Source organism: Chrysoperla carnea, chromosome 1 (genome assembly GCF_905475395.1).
Source record: "Chrysoperla carnea chromosome 1, inChrCarn1.1, whole genome shotgun sequence".
NCBI classification, from domain to species: Eukaryota; Metazoa; Arthropoda; class Insecta; order Neuroptera; family Chrysopidae; genus Chrysoperla; species Chrysoperla carnea.
The window spans coordinates 77,475,023-77,490,970 of NC_058337.1; the positions used below are offsets into that span (position 1 = coordinate 77,475,023).

At 28.7% G+C, this 15,948-nt stretch overlaps 1 protein-coding gene across 1 annotated transcript in view; it reads right to left on the minus strand.

The window, feature by feature from the left end:
• The window catches only part of LOC123298621, a 267,853-nt gene extending 252,437 nt beyond the window's left edge, over positions 1 to 15,416 (minus strand). Inside the window, exons 1-3 of the mRNA XM_044880707.1 lie at positions 15,261 to 15,416; positions 12,573 to 13,103; positions 11,889 to 12,134 (exon numbers count right to left, since the gene is read on the minus strand). Coding sequence (XP_044736642.1) covers positions 11,889 to 12,009 — 121 coding nt within the window. The 5' untranslated portion in view covers positions 12,010 to 12,134; positions 12,573 to 13,103; positions 15,261 to 15,416. The remainder of the gene's footprint in view (positions 1 to 11,888; positions 12,135 to 12,572; positions 13,104 to 15,260) is intronic.
• Positions 15,417 to 15,948: the final 532 nt, after the last annotated feature.

Consider the following 15,948-nt stretch of genomic DNA (forward strand, 5'->3'; position numbering starts at 1 on the left):
GACTTACGATATTAGGGCCGGGCCGCCGTTCACTATCGCCGGCGAAATTTCCTTTGGGTGTATCCGGAGGTCTAACAACGTCAAATTTGACTTCTAAAACGTGATCGCAGCATATCTGCTATTTTAACATCTTAAAGTATACCAGTTTTTTTATTCTATAACTTCAATGAAAGGCACTTATTCCAGTTCCTAGTGTGCTTCAATAGTATCCTAGCATCAATATTAAGTTTGCTAAAATACCGTAAGTCTGCCGATCGCTGGCTCCCAGTCTAACATTCATTTGACAAACTTATGAAAAAATATGTTAAAACCCAACGATGTTGTTTTGTTTTTTTTTTTCTTGTTTTTTTTTTACAAACAAAAATAAAAATTAGATGCACTAGAACAAAAACAAGTATAACACAAGTTAAATAAAAAATAACCATTATTATTATGGTTAGAAAAAAACAGTAACATAGAGTATTAAATAAGGTTGGCGGCATTGTGTCTATTTTAATTCAATGACGCAAGATGAAAAAATTCACAAACTTTATTTTCTGTATCATATTAAAAGTACATCACGTAAATCACCTTTTTTGGGTAGATTATGACTAAGACATGTTATTTTTATTTTGGTAGATTGAATTAATTTTGTTTTTTTTTTTATCGTTTTGTTTTGAAAAGACACCATCGCAGTGACGTAATGGAAAAACTACACAGATCTGACTGGCTATTCACAGGCTGGCCATTCCATATTGGATTATAAATCAACGTAAGACATTCATTATTCGTGACTAAGTTGTTATGCAATATTTCAATTAAAACGTAAAATTTTGAGGAGGTAAAGTTTCATATACACAAAGATAATATACGTTGAATTAAAAAAAAGTTAATTAATATTCTTGTTTTTAGGGATAACTCAATATATAGCAACATATAAATATATAATTTTTTTTAAATAATGGCGATTAAAATATGTAAAATTAAATGAAGATAGTTAGGAATTAAAATTTCTTAATTATGAATATCTTAGTAACTAGCTATTAATTATTTAAGTAGAGCAACTGTATATTCTTGAAGAACATTTGAATGACAATTTTTTTTTTTAAACGATGTTCCATAACGCGGCTTGCCATTCTGAGCAAACTGGCAGGATCCGTCACGTAACAATGTGAGATATGCTTTTTTGTGTTTGTGTACCATATCCATAGCAACCACGATATGTTCACCTACTTTATATTATACTAGCAGATGCCCGCCCGCTTTGCTGGGAAATTCCTCTTTTAAAAACAAAGACAATCACGTTATAGTCCTCACTTATCCTCCCTTTTGTTCACAATTTTATGGATTTTAATTATTTGCCCATGATACTCGCTGACACTGTAACTTTCTATAGGTCCAATCATTAAATTATCCTGATTTTGATGCTTTTTGTATCCAAATTACCCCATCCACCAAGTTTCATCAAATTCCAAAACAAAATTTTTCCCTTAAGAAAATTTCAAAAAATCGAGAAACTTTTTTATCCCCAATTTCGATGAAACTCAGTATTTAAGGTAATTTTGACCCAAAAAGTACAACAATCGGATGCATTTGATGAGTGGTCGAATAGTTTTTGAGATACGGACTAAAATCGATCCAAATATTGCAATATCTCAGAAACTCTGCATCCAATCATTAAATTAACCTAATTTTTATACTTTTTGGATCAAAATTACCTTATCCACCGAGTTTCATCAAATTCCATTACTAATTATAGGTGAAATAATTTTTAAAATTGGTTGAGTAGTTAAGGAACTTTGTTCCTAACGGAGCTCCACGACCGCAATCTTTTTTTTATGTATGAATTTATTTTAATATCAACCTTTGGTGCTAACGTATTCGTAGTCCAATTACGCTATTTATTTTTTCACCTTTTTGTTTAATTCAAACAATGTTACGGCGCGACACTCTCTAATAATATTTAAAATAAAATCTTTCTAGTTAAAAATAAAAAAAATATAATTTGACATGTTTATTGTACAATGATTGAGCTTATAAATCATCTGAGGAAATTATTCATAAACATTGAAAAAAAAGACAAGAAAAATTGGCATATTTATTAAAAATAAAGTCAAACATTTTTTTTAATAAAAAGTTAAAAAGAAAACTCCATTACTTAATGATGTAAAAAATAAATGTACAATAACAAATATATTTTCTATTAATTAAAAAAAAGAAATATAATGCGTATGCATATAATAAATATTTCCACACTTTTCTAACCTTGTTAAATCTTGACCTTAATATAATTATTTCTTCCTTCAATTTAAAAATAGAATATATTAGAGCAGGTGAGGAAATTGATTTTATTGAGTTTATATTTAGTCTGCAGAATCGTTGTGTTGGATGTTATGTTTTTATATTTTTTTTCGTTGATCTAGTTTTTTTTTGTCAATGAAAATATTTCATAATTTATTATTTAAGTACTAGCTGACCCGGCAAACGTTGTTTTTCCATGTATATTATTTCTAGGAAACATTTTCTTAGTTCAATAAAAATATCTAAAATAAGTGTTCGGGGATGTACTTATAATCGAAAGCGTTATAGACAATAACAGTATGCTTTATTTACGGTGCTAAATTAATGTTTATTAAAGTAACGAACCTCAGAAACTCTGTATACAATCATTAAATTGACCTAATCTTTATAGTTTTTGGATCAAAATTACCCCATCCACTGAGTTTCATCAAATTTCAAAATACAAATTTTTTGCGAAGTTCTCGATTTTATCAAAGGGGTACCTCTTAAAAAAATTGCAAAAAAATCAATAAATTTTTGTATCTCCAATTTCGATAAAACTCAGTATATAAGGTAATTTTGACCCAAAAAGTACAAAAATCGGGTGCATTTAATGACTGGTCGAATATTTTTTGAGATACGGACTAAAATCGATCCAAATATTGCGATAACTCACAAACTCTGCATCCAATCATTAAATTAACCTGATGTGTATATACAGGGTAGGTAATTTTGCTTATAATAGCAGGACTTCATGAAATGGTAGATAACGATAAAGTAATTTCTCAATACACTAATTGCTGAATTAAAATGGGTATTAAAATGAATATTGCCAAAACTTGGTAAAAGTATGAGATAATGATTTTATAATAAAACCGTTTGATGAAGCCTTGCTGTTATAACTTGAACCACCCTTTCTAAATATGTACCAATTTATGGAATTATTTAGGTGGATTGTATGTTTCGTGCGGAAATATTCAAGTTTTATAACTTCTCACTATATTTTTTAATAAGAATATATATTGTTTTTAAATATAGGCAACATTTTTACATAAATAATGAAATCATTATGAACAAATTCATTTCAATAATTTAATGAAAATATGCAAAACTTCCATAAATATTTCCACGCGCGGCGCTTAATTCGGTTCTGCACGCAAAACAAACAAGTGAAAAAACAATTGACTGAGTTAATTGTTGAAATGCCATCCATGTATAGACAGTGTTGATTACTCTGTCAAATTACACATACATACATGTCACACTTATATAACTGATATTCCCATATAATACATACTACTATACAATTTACTCATAATTTACGCTCTCACGGATAAACAGTGATGTTTACGAAAAAATGTTTCAAACAAAAATTTTGTTTATTTTTTTATGAGAACCATTTTTTACATTTAAACTTTTATTCTATCTCTAACGGTTTACAAGAAAAGTCCTACGGACCCGAGACCCAATTAACGTATCTTGCTCATTTACAAACTCGACCTCAAGTCCTAAGCACGCTTTAAAAATTTCAGCTTGATATCTATTTTCGTTTTTGAGTGTACGTGATGACAGACTTACAGACAGTCGACAGACAGACAGACAACCGGAAATGGACTAATTAGGTGATTTTATGAACACCTATATCAAAATTTTGTTCATAGTATCAATATTTTTGAGCGATACAAACTTGGGACTAAACTTAGTATACCTTGGTATATTTCATATTCATCGTATAAAAATGTCCTTTTATACCCGTGAGAGTGCAAATTAGTTTAAAACATTATATAGTATATATAATATGGTAATATCAGTTGTGTGTGCCTGACACCAAAGCCTTGTTATATAATATATACACGACTGTGACTATCTAAGAGATTGCACAATCAACACTGTCTATACATGGTGTTTCAACAATTTACTCACTCAATTGTTTGTTTTCACTTGTATTCTTACAAATGAGAACAATAGCAGTAAAATCTACTCACAAAACACACATAATGAAATTAATGACGACTGAGACACCTAATGTATATGTGTTTTATATAAGTAATTTATGAATTATATAATATTGAAGTATTCCCGAATGTCAACATTTTATTCATATGTTGAGTAGGTAAGTAAAGTACCTACCTTCCCACCTACTTAGAAAATATATATTACACGAAAGCTAGCTTTATTTTATATTATTTACTAACTAAGATACATTTACAGTGGAGTTCTTTAATAATATCATTTCTAAGGGTTAATGGCCATTCAACTGTATTCAATGAATACCTTCCTAAAAAGATGATATGAAGCACAAACTGTGTTCATTTTAGGGTTAAATTATTTACAGAGTTCAATTGCATAGGCATTGAATGAAAATGTCAATCTAAAGATGTTCAACAAGAACGAAAGATTGTCGTAATTCTAAACAAAATCACAGATCACATTTGTTTTCAATTCAGCTTCAACAACAACCACAGCAACAAATCATAATTAAAGAGATAAATTAATCAAGACAAAGCTCACTTTTTTCATTTTTCCGAGGATTTACAGTTGTGTTAATTTATAATGGTCCTTAAAGGAAAATGAGATACCAAAAAAGTGCAGCGGAAATACCATTTATATCATATCAGGGATGTTTACGAAAAAATATTTCAAACAATAGTTGTTAATTTTTTCATAAGGGACATTTTTTACTTTAAAGTTTTGTTCTATTTCCTACGGTTTATAAGATGGGTCCTGCGAACCCAAGATTCAGTTGACCTGTGTTCCTCATTTACGAACCTCACTTTTTACGTTTTGAGCATGCAATAAAAATTTCAGCTGAATATCTCCTGTTCGTTTTTGAGTTTTCTTGTTGACAGACAAAGGGCAGACATTCAGGCAGGCAACTGGAAATGTATACCTTGATATATTTCATATATAATACATGCTAACCGAAGTAATGCGAACGAGCTTCTTCAAAATGCTACTTAATTTGACCCGGAATACATCTAATTACATCATACGACTGGAAACTGGCCAACGGCATATCGCTGTCAAAGTTCTCCACGCTACGCTTCTATTCTGGAGAGAGCGTTCTCAAATTAAATAATTGTAGGCTACCGAAAATATGTTTAGGCCGTCTCTTTTATCTCGCCAGCCACGATGTCTATTTAACGGCAAATAAATATAATTGGGCATTGCAGTTAAAAAACATACCAATAATATGGAACAAATTTGGTTGGAGGCCGATTTATCTTTGTAAAACATAAATAACATAATTAGTGATTACGCGAATCGTCTATATTTAAAAGATATAGACAGAGCTAAATCCACCAGCTATAGCCTTGTTTCCATAATTTTGTTTACCTAGTTTACCATAATTTTGAATTTAATTGGAAAACTCATGCATATTTAACGTCAAATGTTCCAATTTCATTTTTGAGGATCTTGTCAATTGCGTCCATGTGGAATTTCTACGCTTGTAACCTAAATACGACGGAAGATTCGCAGCATTTATAACATTGTGTGTCCGGTTTACTCACAGGCAAGAAGATGCTTCCTTTCTTCTATGGGATGGGATGAACAAACCCCAAGCCTTCAAAAGGTGCTTGAAATAAGTAGTGATATGTCAAAATAATTTTTAATTTTCTCAAAATTGTACTGTTCAAGAGCGTTCTTTTTTAATGAGTGACTACATCATACTCATCATCTGATATAATTTTTCATATTAATTCATTAATATATCCTTCATTTTTGCTGTTATTGATTAACTCTGTAATCATTAAATATTGAATTGAACTTTTATTTTTACTTTGAGCTACGAATTAAGTGTATTTATCTGTATCTCTATATATTATAAATGCCAAAGTAAGTATGTTTGTTTGTTTGTTTGTTAGTTTATTTGTTACGCTTTCACGCTTAAACTAGCGAATGGTTTTTTTAATGAAACTGTACACCAATATAGCTGATATATCAGAAAAACACATGAAATACAATTTATAAAGATATGTTAATAAAAAATAAATAAAAAAATAATTTTATTTGACATTACCATAAATTACAGATTTCTGTATAAGTAGGCATTTGACATTACCATAAATTACAGATTTCTGTAAAAATACTCAATATAAAATGTTTCACGGCCATCTTTTCTGATATACTCAAAGAATAATTACGACTATTATACATGTAAAAAAATAGAAAACCATACACATATTTTACCTGTGTAAAACAATCCTTACCATTTTTTCGAGTGTTATAAAAAGGGGATAAGCGAGAGCAAACTTTATCAATCTTTACTTTTAAACCCAGCGAAGCGGGTGAGTATCACTCTAGTACTATATAAGTTTACTATATAAGAATGACAAGCAAGTCCTTTGTACAAGATACTGTATCTTATGACAAATAAATATTATTATTATTATTATATAATACATGGTATAACAACAATGGAAAAATTCGAAAGATATGTATACGAAAGTTATGTATAGGTACCAAGTTATTAAAGCCAACAAAAGTTCATGAAAGTTAATATAAAATTTAAATTGCATATTAGTTATTTGCGTGGGAATAAAAGTCTAGTAATTATTTTTAAATTTTTATTCAAGTCGAGATACACTATTGAGTTATTTTGATAATATTCGTTCTCGTAGCCTAGAACACAAAAGCTGCTAAAATTGTGACAGTAAATTTTACCAGATTTCAGCCAACCCAAGAATAAAAAAATATAAATTAATAGTAAACAATGATTGATAATTTCAATATACACATTTTGAAAGGAAATTCTTCATCCTAAATTATAGAATACTTCTACATTATACAAATTAGAAACATTTCTTCGTTCAACAATTTACGAACTGTCAGTAAAACAACCATGGAATTAAAGATACATTTTATATTATATTTAATTACATTATTATTTATCTAGAGAGAAGGTGTGTATGTCCCATAAGTCATCGAATAAATTACTGTTACTTACTTAATGAATCTACCTTAAGATACATTTAATCAGAAAAACGAAGGAGTATTCAATGTACGTAAATACTTATAGAATTATATAAAATATAGATATACTTTACATATATCTAATGAACAACTGAAAATATCTTCTGGTAATTAGCTCAAATATTAAACCGAATCCATCCGGAACTACCCCGGAAATATTTAGAGTAAAAGACAAGGTCAAATATTGAAAAAAATTTTCAATATTTGTAATTTTATTAATTTAAATTAATTTTTTCCATGAAGATATTTTTTCATCCAAGCCTAAACCATTATTTTCGCTATAAAATTCTTCTGATACCAATTTCGATTGGTTAAGAGATCGGTGTAGTTACTTATATTGACTTATCTGTTCATACTTGACGAGGTTCACCAATCTGTTAGCTACTCGATTAGTTTCAGAAGAAAGATAATTTAATTACGAAATTAATGGTATAGGCTTGCCTGGAAAAAAATTAATCAAAATGAATTAATTTAAAAATAGCCATGAACACTTTTCGATACAAAAACTATGATAGCCATGTTTAAAAATCAATAAAATTTCACAAAAAGTATGTCTCATTTGGTTATCAGATGGGTGAAGATCGAACTTATGCTGTCTCTTAGACCATATTTATAATAATTTTAGAAATTTTAGAAGTAAGGCGAATTTGATTAGGTATTTTGATTTTGGGAAATATATAATAATTTTGCTTATAATCTATAATACGTTGTATTTTTACCAAAAGATAGTTGCAAAAGTTTTATTCTGTTCTCGTGATGAGTTTAAAATATAAAAATAATTTAAGTTATTTTAAACACGACAAAAAACAATGTAAATAAACAAAAGAAAATAAACCATTATTTATTTATTAAAATAAATATGTATTGACATTGAGTTTAAACTCAAAACTTTTATAAAATTATACTCCGCGATGTATATGTATATCACTATTGTCAATTTAAGAGTATGTTGTCTTTCTATTTTATGGAAATTTCACTATGTAGTGAAAATACAATACAATTTTATATAGTCAAATGAATGTTTGGAATACTTTATAAATCCGAAATCGAGCGATAAGTATACATGCATGCTGACAGTTATGAAACTAAATTTATAATAAACGTATAGTCTAAAAAAATACACAGAAAAAAATTAAAACTTTATCAGAAATTTTTTGTTATGAATCCCCAAAAACAGTTGTTTTGGACCGAATTGTGAATCTAAACAATCATCGGATTCACATAAACACACATAAAAAATATCATCAAAATTGATCCATCCGTTTAGGAGGAGTGACTAACATCTACGCACAAGAAATAAATATAATAGATAATAATAAACCCAAAAACTAATGAGTTTCATCACTAAGATCATATTTTCTTCTCGTAGATGCTTCTTATTATTCAATGTTATTTCTTGAAACGAGATTTTTTGTCATTCCGTTTTCTCAATTTAAAGGAGCTCTGCAGGTGTAAAGCATAAAAAGCAGTAAAAATTCATGGTTTTTTGATATAATAAAAACAAAATGGGTTGAGTTGACATCTCTCAAAGACACTTCATTGGTGCCAGCTCAGCCTGCATACAGATTTTCAACCCCGAACTCAATTTGAAGAGGCGATGGAATGGAAAAAGCCTTTCAAATCGGAAAAATCGATGAGGCTTTGAAATAAATAGGGAAGCGGTATTCGTAAGTTGACACCCCCAAAACGCACTTTCTTGAATTTGTAGAGGCTATACAGAGGCGTGAAGCCATAAAAATGCAGAAGTTATTATGTCGAATATTCATATCAAAAATCTATGTTGGATAGTAAAAATTTTCATCACTAAAAGAAAGATATAAACAAAATTATTTTATCAATTCAAGTATGTCAATTGCAAAATTTATTTTTAGTGTAAAACACACGAGACATGGTTTTAAAATGCCACCATTATATTGCAGAAAAGTATGTCTTTAGTCTCTTAAATCTATTAAAATAGAATTTTATAGTCAAACAAAAATCTATCTTTCTAGAGAAAATTATTCTAAAGAAATAATTAAATAAGATTGTAGAAAGGTATTTTATTTAAATCTTATTATCTATTATATAAACTTTAATTTGATTCGTATCTATTTAATTAACACTATTACAAGGGAAATAGTTTTTCACAGAAAAACTATTTAAAAAGTATTTTTCACTCTAGAAAATTATATGTTAATTAATAAAAATTTGTTCATTTCTTTAATAATATAAAATTAAAAATTGACAAAAAAGTGGATTCTGAACCCGTAATTAAAACTTTGAATAATTATTAAATTCCATGGTCTTTTAATGTTTTTTTCTCATTTTTGAATATTCCTTTGTAATTTATATGTTCGGAAAAAGAGCTAGGACGGAGATTTACTACTCAAAAATAGCTAAATGCAAAAATATATTAGAAGATAATGAATAGAAGATTGCCTGACAAATTTTTAGGTTTTAAATTGAACATCAAAGGACTTAAGCGGACTAGTTTTACCATATTATAATAATATCATTTTAATATCAAGTCCCCCAATACAGAGAAGATATCGGTAAATATAGTCTATGGTCAATATCATAGAAAGTTATCTGTAAAATAACAACCAGTTAGTTGTTTAAGTAAATGTTCGTCTCTAAATACAAACAAACCATCATGACGATTGTCACGCTCTGATGTCCTCAACTTACATTTATGCAATGCAAATTGAGGACATCATATCGTATCAATTGAGATGACGATTTGTATGTAGGAACGTACTCTTATGCACAAAGGCAAAAATATGTTAAAAAGTTATTTAAGAAATTAATAATATGATTATAATAATAGTACCTATATTATATGGAAAAAGATGAAAAAAGACTATTTCAAACGACCGTGAAGCTGAGCGTCTTGTTTCATCCCGTGTCACACACACACTTTATTTTTGTCATATAGCCCGTATTGAAACTGCAAGTTTCAATGCCTATTGAGCCAATCGAAACTAGAAAATTTCAGATCACTTGATGGTACTTTTGTTCAATGGGTAGACATCGATCGTTTTTCAGGATAATAAACGATCGATTTCTGTCCACTGAATGAGGTTGTAAACAAGTAGTCATATTATAGTTTCTGTTAGCTCAACATGCATTGAAACTCGCATTTCGTAAATGTTAAAAAATTAGAAAATAATTTATCTAATATTGTTCTGAATAATTTGATTTCAAAATTTAACTCCCAAAATCAGCAATTAGAAATATTAATAAAAATCAGCAGATTACTAACCTCCAGAATTAGTAAAAAATAATAGTATATTGTGCAACTATTGCGTAGAAATAAAAAGTAAGGCCTTATGAATATGGTAGGTAGTGGACTACTAGCATTAGTTGTAAATGCAATTGTTCTACAAATATAAGACTAGTTTTCGCTTATGTATATACGATTTTTTTAAATGATAATTGAGTGTGCAATTATCATTTACTTATGCCAAGTAAATTTGGCGCTCTCTTTTGTCGTTGTACAAAAAATCATGATAAAACTGTTGGAACCTAAATATTTATTGATTCATTTTAATTCGATCGAATTTTTCATATTTTCATGTTTGTACACCGATTTATACGATATTTATGATTTTCAACGACAGGTAACAGGGAATGCCAAATTTACTTGGAAAAATGCAAAATTTCAAAATCGTTGTCTTGGAACTGTTTCGAAAGTTCCTTCACGATATCGGCTGAAGCTCTCCACAGAGAAACTGGGTATCCACCAATACGAAACATTCACTCAAACCATTTTTAAACCTCTTTTCAAAACATCTCACAGAAAATTTTTCTCAGAGATTAGCATTGTGGTTGCTCTTCGGGAAAAGATACCTCGTGCCACATATGATGTCGATTGCAACTTATTCACTGTAAATTGTCTCTTTAAGGTTTAAATTTATGGGACGGATTATCCGTCCAACTTTGGTTAAATCTTTTATATCAATAGTTCATAATATGTATAAGATTTATAAGATATATTTTTCCATTTAATTAACGGTATAACGTGTAATATATTTCAATGTATTAAAAATTAATTAGAAGATGTATTAATGGTAAAGTTTAGGCTAGACGCTATAGTTATAAGATGTATTATATTTTAAAATTGTTAACTGACGAGGAAATTAAAAATTTTGAACTTTCTGTACGACCAATAACTAATTGTTGATTGCGTGAATAAAATGTAACTTTAAATAGCTTTAAAAACTCAAAAATCAAGTGAGCAATCAAGAAGTTCTCTCAGTTATTGCACACCACAGAATTGTAACACCATATCTAAAATAATATGTAAATTCGTAACATGTTTTACATTTGGAGTAGGAGCAAATTTGAATGTAGAAAGATAATTAAAATATGTAATTGCTATTTTTTACTAATATAAAGTTTTAAATAGTATTTTACTTTAATTAAAATTTTGTGCATTAATTGTATTCACTATACCAATTTTCATCGAAGGTGGTACAAATTTAATAGAGAGATGTCCATTATCAATTTTTGTATAATTATAACAAATTAACAACTTTTAATTAGATCTTCATGACATAAAAATGATAAAAAATTTTGTATAATTTGTTTTTTTTAAAATTATGTCGCTATAAAATTTATTCGCATATTTTTATATAGATAGTATAAAATTAATTCAGAACTTATTTAGTGTTTACCTGTTTTAACAAGTTTAAACGTAACAGCATTTTGCGCTTTTAATGGTTCATTAAATGATGAATGCGTTAATTCTCGTAAACATGATTCATTATTTAGCCCTCCATGTTGTGTTGCCGCCATATTATATCCACCACCAATCAAAAAATTATTTGTGGTGATATCTTGTTGAAAGTTGCCAGATTTGTTATGTTTTGTACGTGTTGGCAATGATAAAAAGAAGGTTTTCTTTTTTGTAGGTGATTTTTCTATAAAAATTTCAAAGTATTAATTCTTTTATTTTTCATAAAAATTAAAATTGAATCAAATAATAATTTTATTAACCACTTTATTTTTTTATATTCAATAATTGTACGAATTTTTTAATTCGTTTTCCGATTCAAACACACTTTTTGGCTTGGCAATTTTTTAATACACTGTTCTTTGAAGTACTGACAAAAAATTTGAAACCTAAGTTAATTAAAGGTTTCGCAATTAAATAGTAGGTACTATCAAAATAGGCTCCGTAGCCGTAAAATAACCGAAGTATTAAGAAAAATACACCCTTTTTACAGCTTTTTCTACAGCTTAAAGTTTGAATACACGTTTTTGTTGTTTCTTCGTAAATTCAACGAATGTATGCACTTTCCGCAAGCCAAAAATAATTTCTCAAAATTGACATAAATGTAAAAGTTACAAATATTTACCTGGTGTTGATTGATCAAAACGATTTGCCGATGGAGACCGACGTATTCGTTGTTCTTCCGGATCCAAAAATAAAAAATCAAAATCTGGTGTACGTCCACGACTTGTGGATGGTGTCTCTTTTACCACCTGTTCTTTCTTACGTTTTGATTTATTCGATGTATCTGATGTTGAACGATCTAAATTCAATGTAATTGTACTTATATGTTGACGTTCTGTCTCAAACGAACGATACAATGGTGATTTACGAGCAGCAATTGGTGTACTTGGTGCAGATTTTGCTTGGAATTTTTTTATGTTTAACGGTAACGATGAAGATGTATAGTATTGTTGGTCTGGTACTTTTAAATTATCAAATGTATTGACACGTGGACGATTTTTAGCTCGCTCGAAAAAATCCTCGATATCTGGAGTATGTTCTTTAGATTTTGATTTTGTTGGTGTAACTGTTCCACTACCACTTGTAACCGATAATGCAACTTTTTGTTTTTTACGAGATGGTCGTTTTGGTGTACTGCCGTTTTTTGAGTCGTCTAAAAAGAAAAAAAAAACATTTTGGGATGTTTTCGCAAAATCAAAAATTTCACATTTTATTCAATAAGGTTTTTTTCCCCTACAAAATTCATTACGTTTGTGGGAGGTGTTAATTTTAGAATTAACATAACCGTAATTTTGAAAAAAAAATGCATCAACATCTGGCCTTCCTTTGAGCTTTACTGCTTACTGTAATTCATTCAGTTAGAACAAAATAAGGCGTATTGAAATTGATTGCGTAATTCCTAAATAGACCATAATATAAAGAAAACAACTTAATTATCTTACAAGATTTCGTTGGAAAACATTTTTAAACCTAATAAAACAATTTTTCTACAGATCTGAAATTTACGAATTTTGCGCCACTATTCACAATTTTCAAAACTTCTATAATGCGTCATATTATAATTAACTATCAGCTACCCACCCGCTTCGCTGGGCAATTTTAACTTTAACAAAGACCACCGCGTTCATAATATACCTTTTGTTCACAATATCATGAATTTTATTTTATGCTACGGAATTCTAATTTTTTGAAAATAAATTAACAGTCCATGTTACTCGTTGATAATGTAGCTTTTACCACGCGATGGCTACCATGACGAAAGTTAAACCTTAATGGATTCAAAAATAACGGATTTTCGGATAAACTTCAGTCCCCTTTTAACCACCTAAGGAGGTAAAAGAAACCCACATATAGGCGAGAGATAGGTGGTGGAACTTAGCGAAGTTATTTTTTTAACATTCCTTATTATAAATATGTTCCACAAAGTAGAGATCAATCCAGTTAAGTATAAGCAGACAATAGAGCTAGGTATAGACAATATTATGACATAAATGATGTAATCATTGCGGGGAAGCTCAAATTAACAATATAATAAAACGATATAGAAGTTACAAGTATTTCTGCAAGCGGCGCTCAAAACATTTCTGTACGTAATGTAAAGGATATACCATTGCTTTTAAACAACTATGTATATGTAGGTATATCCTTGGCGACCCTTCTTGTAAAGAATAATCCATATCTTAAGTCTTTGTTTTTCAAAGTAAAACAAACAAACGAATGTACACCCTGCATGCGTGAGCAAAAATAAATATATATTGTTTTGAAGATTTTCGATATCCTACGGAGTACATTTTCCTTGTATATATTATATAGATTTTCTTTCATAAAACATTTCATTTCCAACTGTTTTCAAACATTTTCATTAATATCATCATTTTAAAATTATTATATAACTTGTTTCCACGATAGGTGGGCAACAAAATATAAGAATAAAACAAAAATAAATAATAATAATTAATTTTCCAAAATATATAATTCATTGTTTATTTAACAAGGAAAAGTTTTATTACACGTATAAATGTTTTCTCGATTTAAGTGGGTTAAAACCTCAAAGAATAAAAATGAGTATAAAAATAGTCCAAAAACTGACTGATATTTGAAGAATTTTTAAAGCGAATATTGTGATGAAAGGAATTTTTAATTTTCACATCGATATAACTACATTTTTCTTAGAATGTAAATGATTGAACCCCTATTTTTGCATTCTTGAATTACGATTCAGCATTCGAAAGGTTCCAGACGGAATATTATAAGTTGTTTTCCTTTTAGGATGATATTAAAATGTATCCAAAAATATTTGCAACATCTATGTTAAACACGAGAGTCTATTTATTCTTTTATAAGATTCATTATGATGTGGAAACTTATTCCCTGCACGATATACACTCATTCAGCAGACAGAAATCGATCATTTCTTGTCCTGAAACACGATCGATTTCTACCCATTGAACTAAGTTACAATCAAGTATTCTGGAATTCTATTGGTTAGTACATTTCAATATTTTATGGAATTGTAATTCGATAAAGTTATTTACATTTTATTAATATTATATTAATTTAATTTGTTAATTATCTCGCAAAGTAGGCCTCAGATCCAAAATTGGTAAATAACTTTGTCTTTATGAGCTTATTCTGTAGGCCAACGATCTGCAGTCAATAACAGAACACCCTGTATATACTGCGAGTAAAAATAATAATATGACTAATCTTTAGTTTAGGAACAAATTAAATTATGATAGGCAGTTTTCTCATGCAGTCAGCTCTCGAACTATATGTTTATATTTTAATAATATAAAATAATTCTACTCACCTTGTAATTTTCCAGAATTTGAGCTGCAAGATTCACTTGTATTTGCATTAATTATAATATTCGACGCATTCGATATTTTCTTTTGCCGTAAAGCTGATGTTGAAGATGTTGGCTGTTGTTCCGTTAAATTTTTGTTATTGTTATTATTATTTATATTATTGTTATTATTATTATTATTATTATAATTATTTAAAATTAAATTATCGTTATTATTATTATTATATTTATTATTAATATTAACAGGTAAATTACTAGGAGGTGTTGTTGTTGTATTAGGTGATGTAGTAGAAGGTACTTGGTTCGGTACTTGGTTCGGGGCGGATAGTATACGGCGATAACCGTATGTAAAATACACTACTTCCTCCGCTGGAAAGATTACGTACATTCCACTTTTCTGCGCTTCGACATCGCGCAGTTGTGGATTCTATACACTGCTTATTTATATAATTAGGAAAACAGAGGAGGTGCTTGAAATGTCTCACAGAATTCTAATTTTAAACTAAAAATTTTTTTGACACTTTTTCACTATAAATCACTACAAAGATAATTTTAAAACACTAGAAAAATTTCAGAATAATATTCTTAAATTCTTAAAAAACCAATCTATATTTATTTATCGATTATTTTCTGAAAAAGAAACTTTTATTAGTTTTAATAAAAAATAAATTTGTTAAACATTTCTTGTATA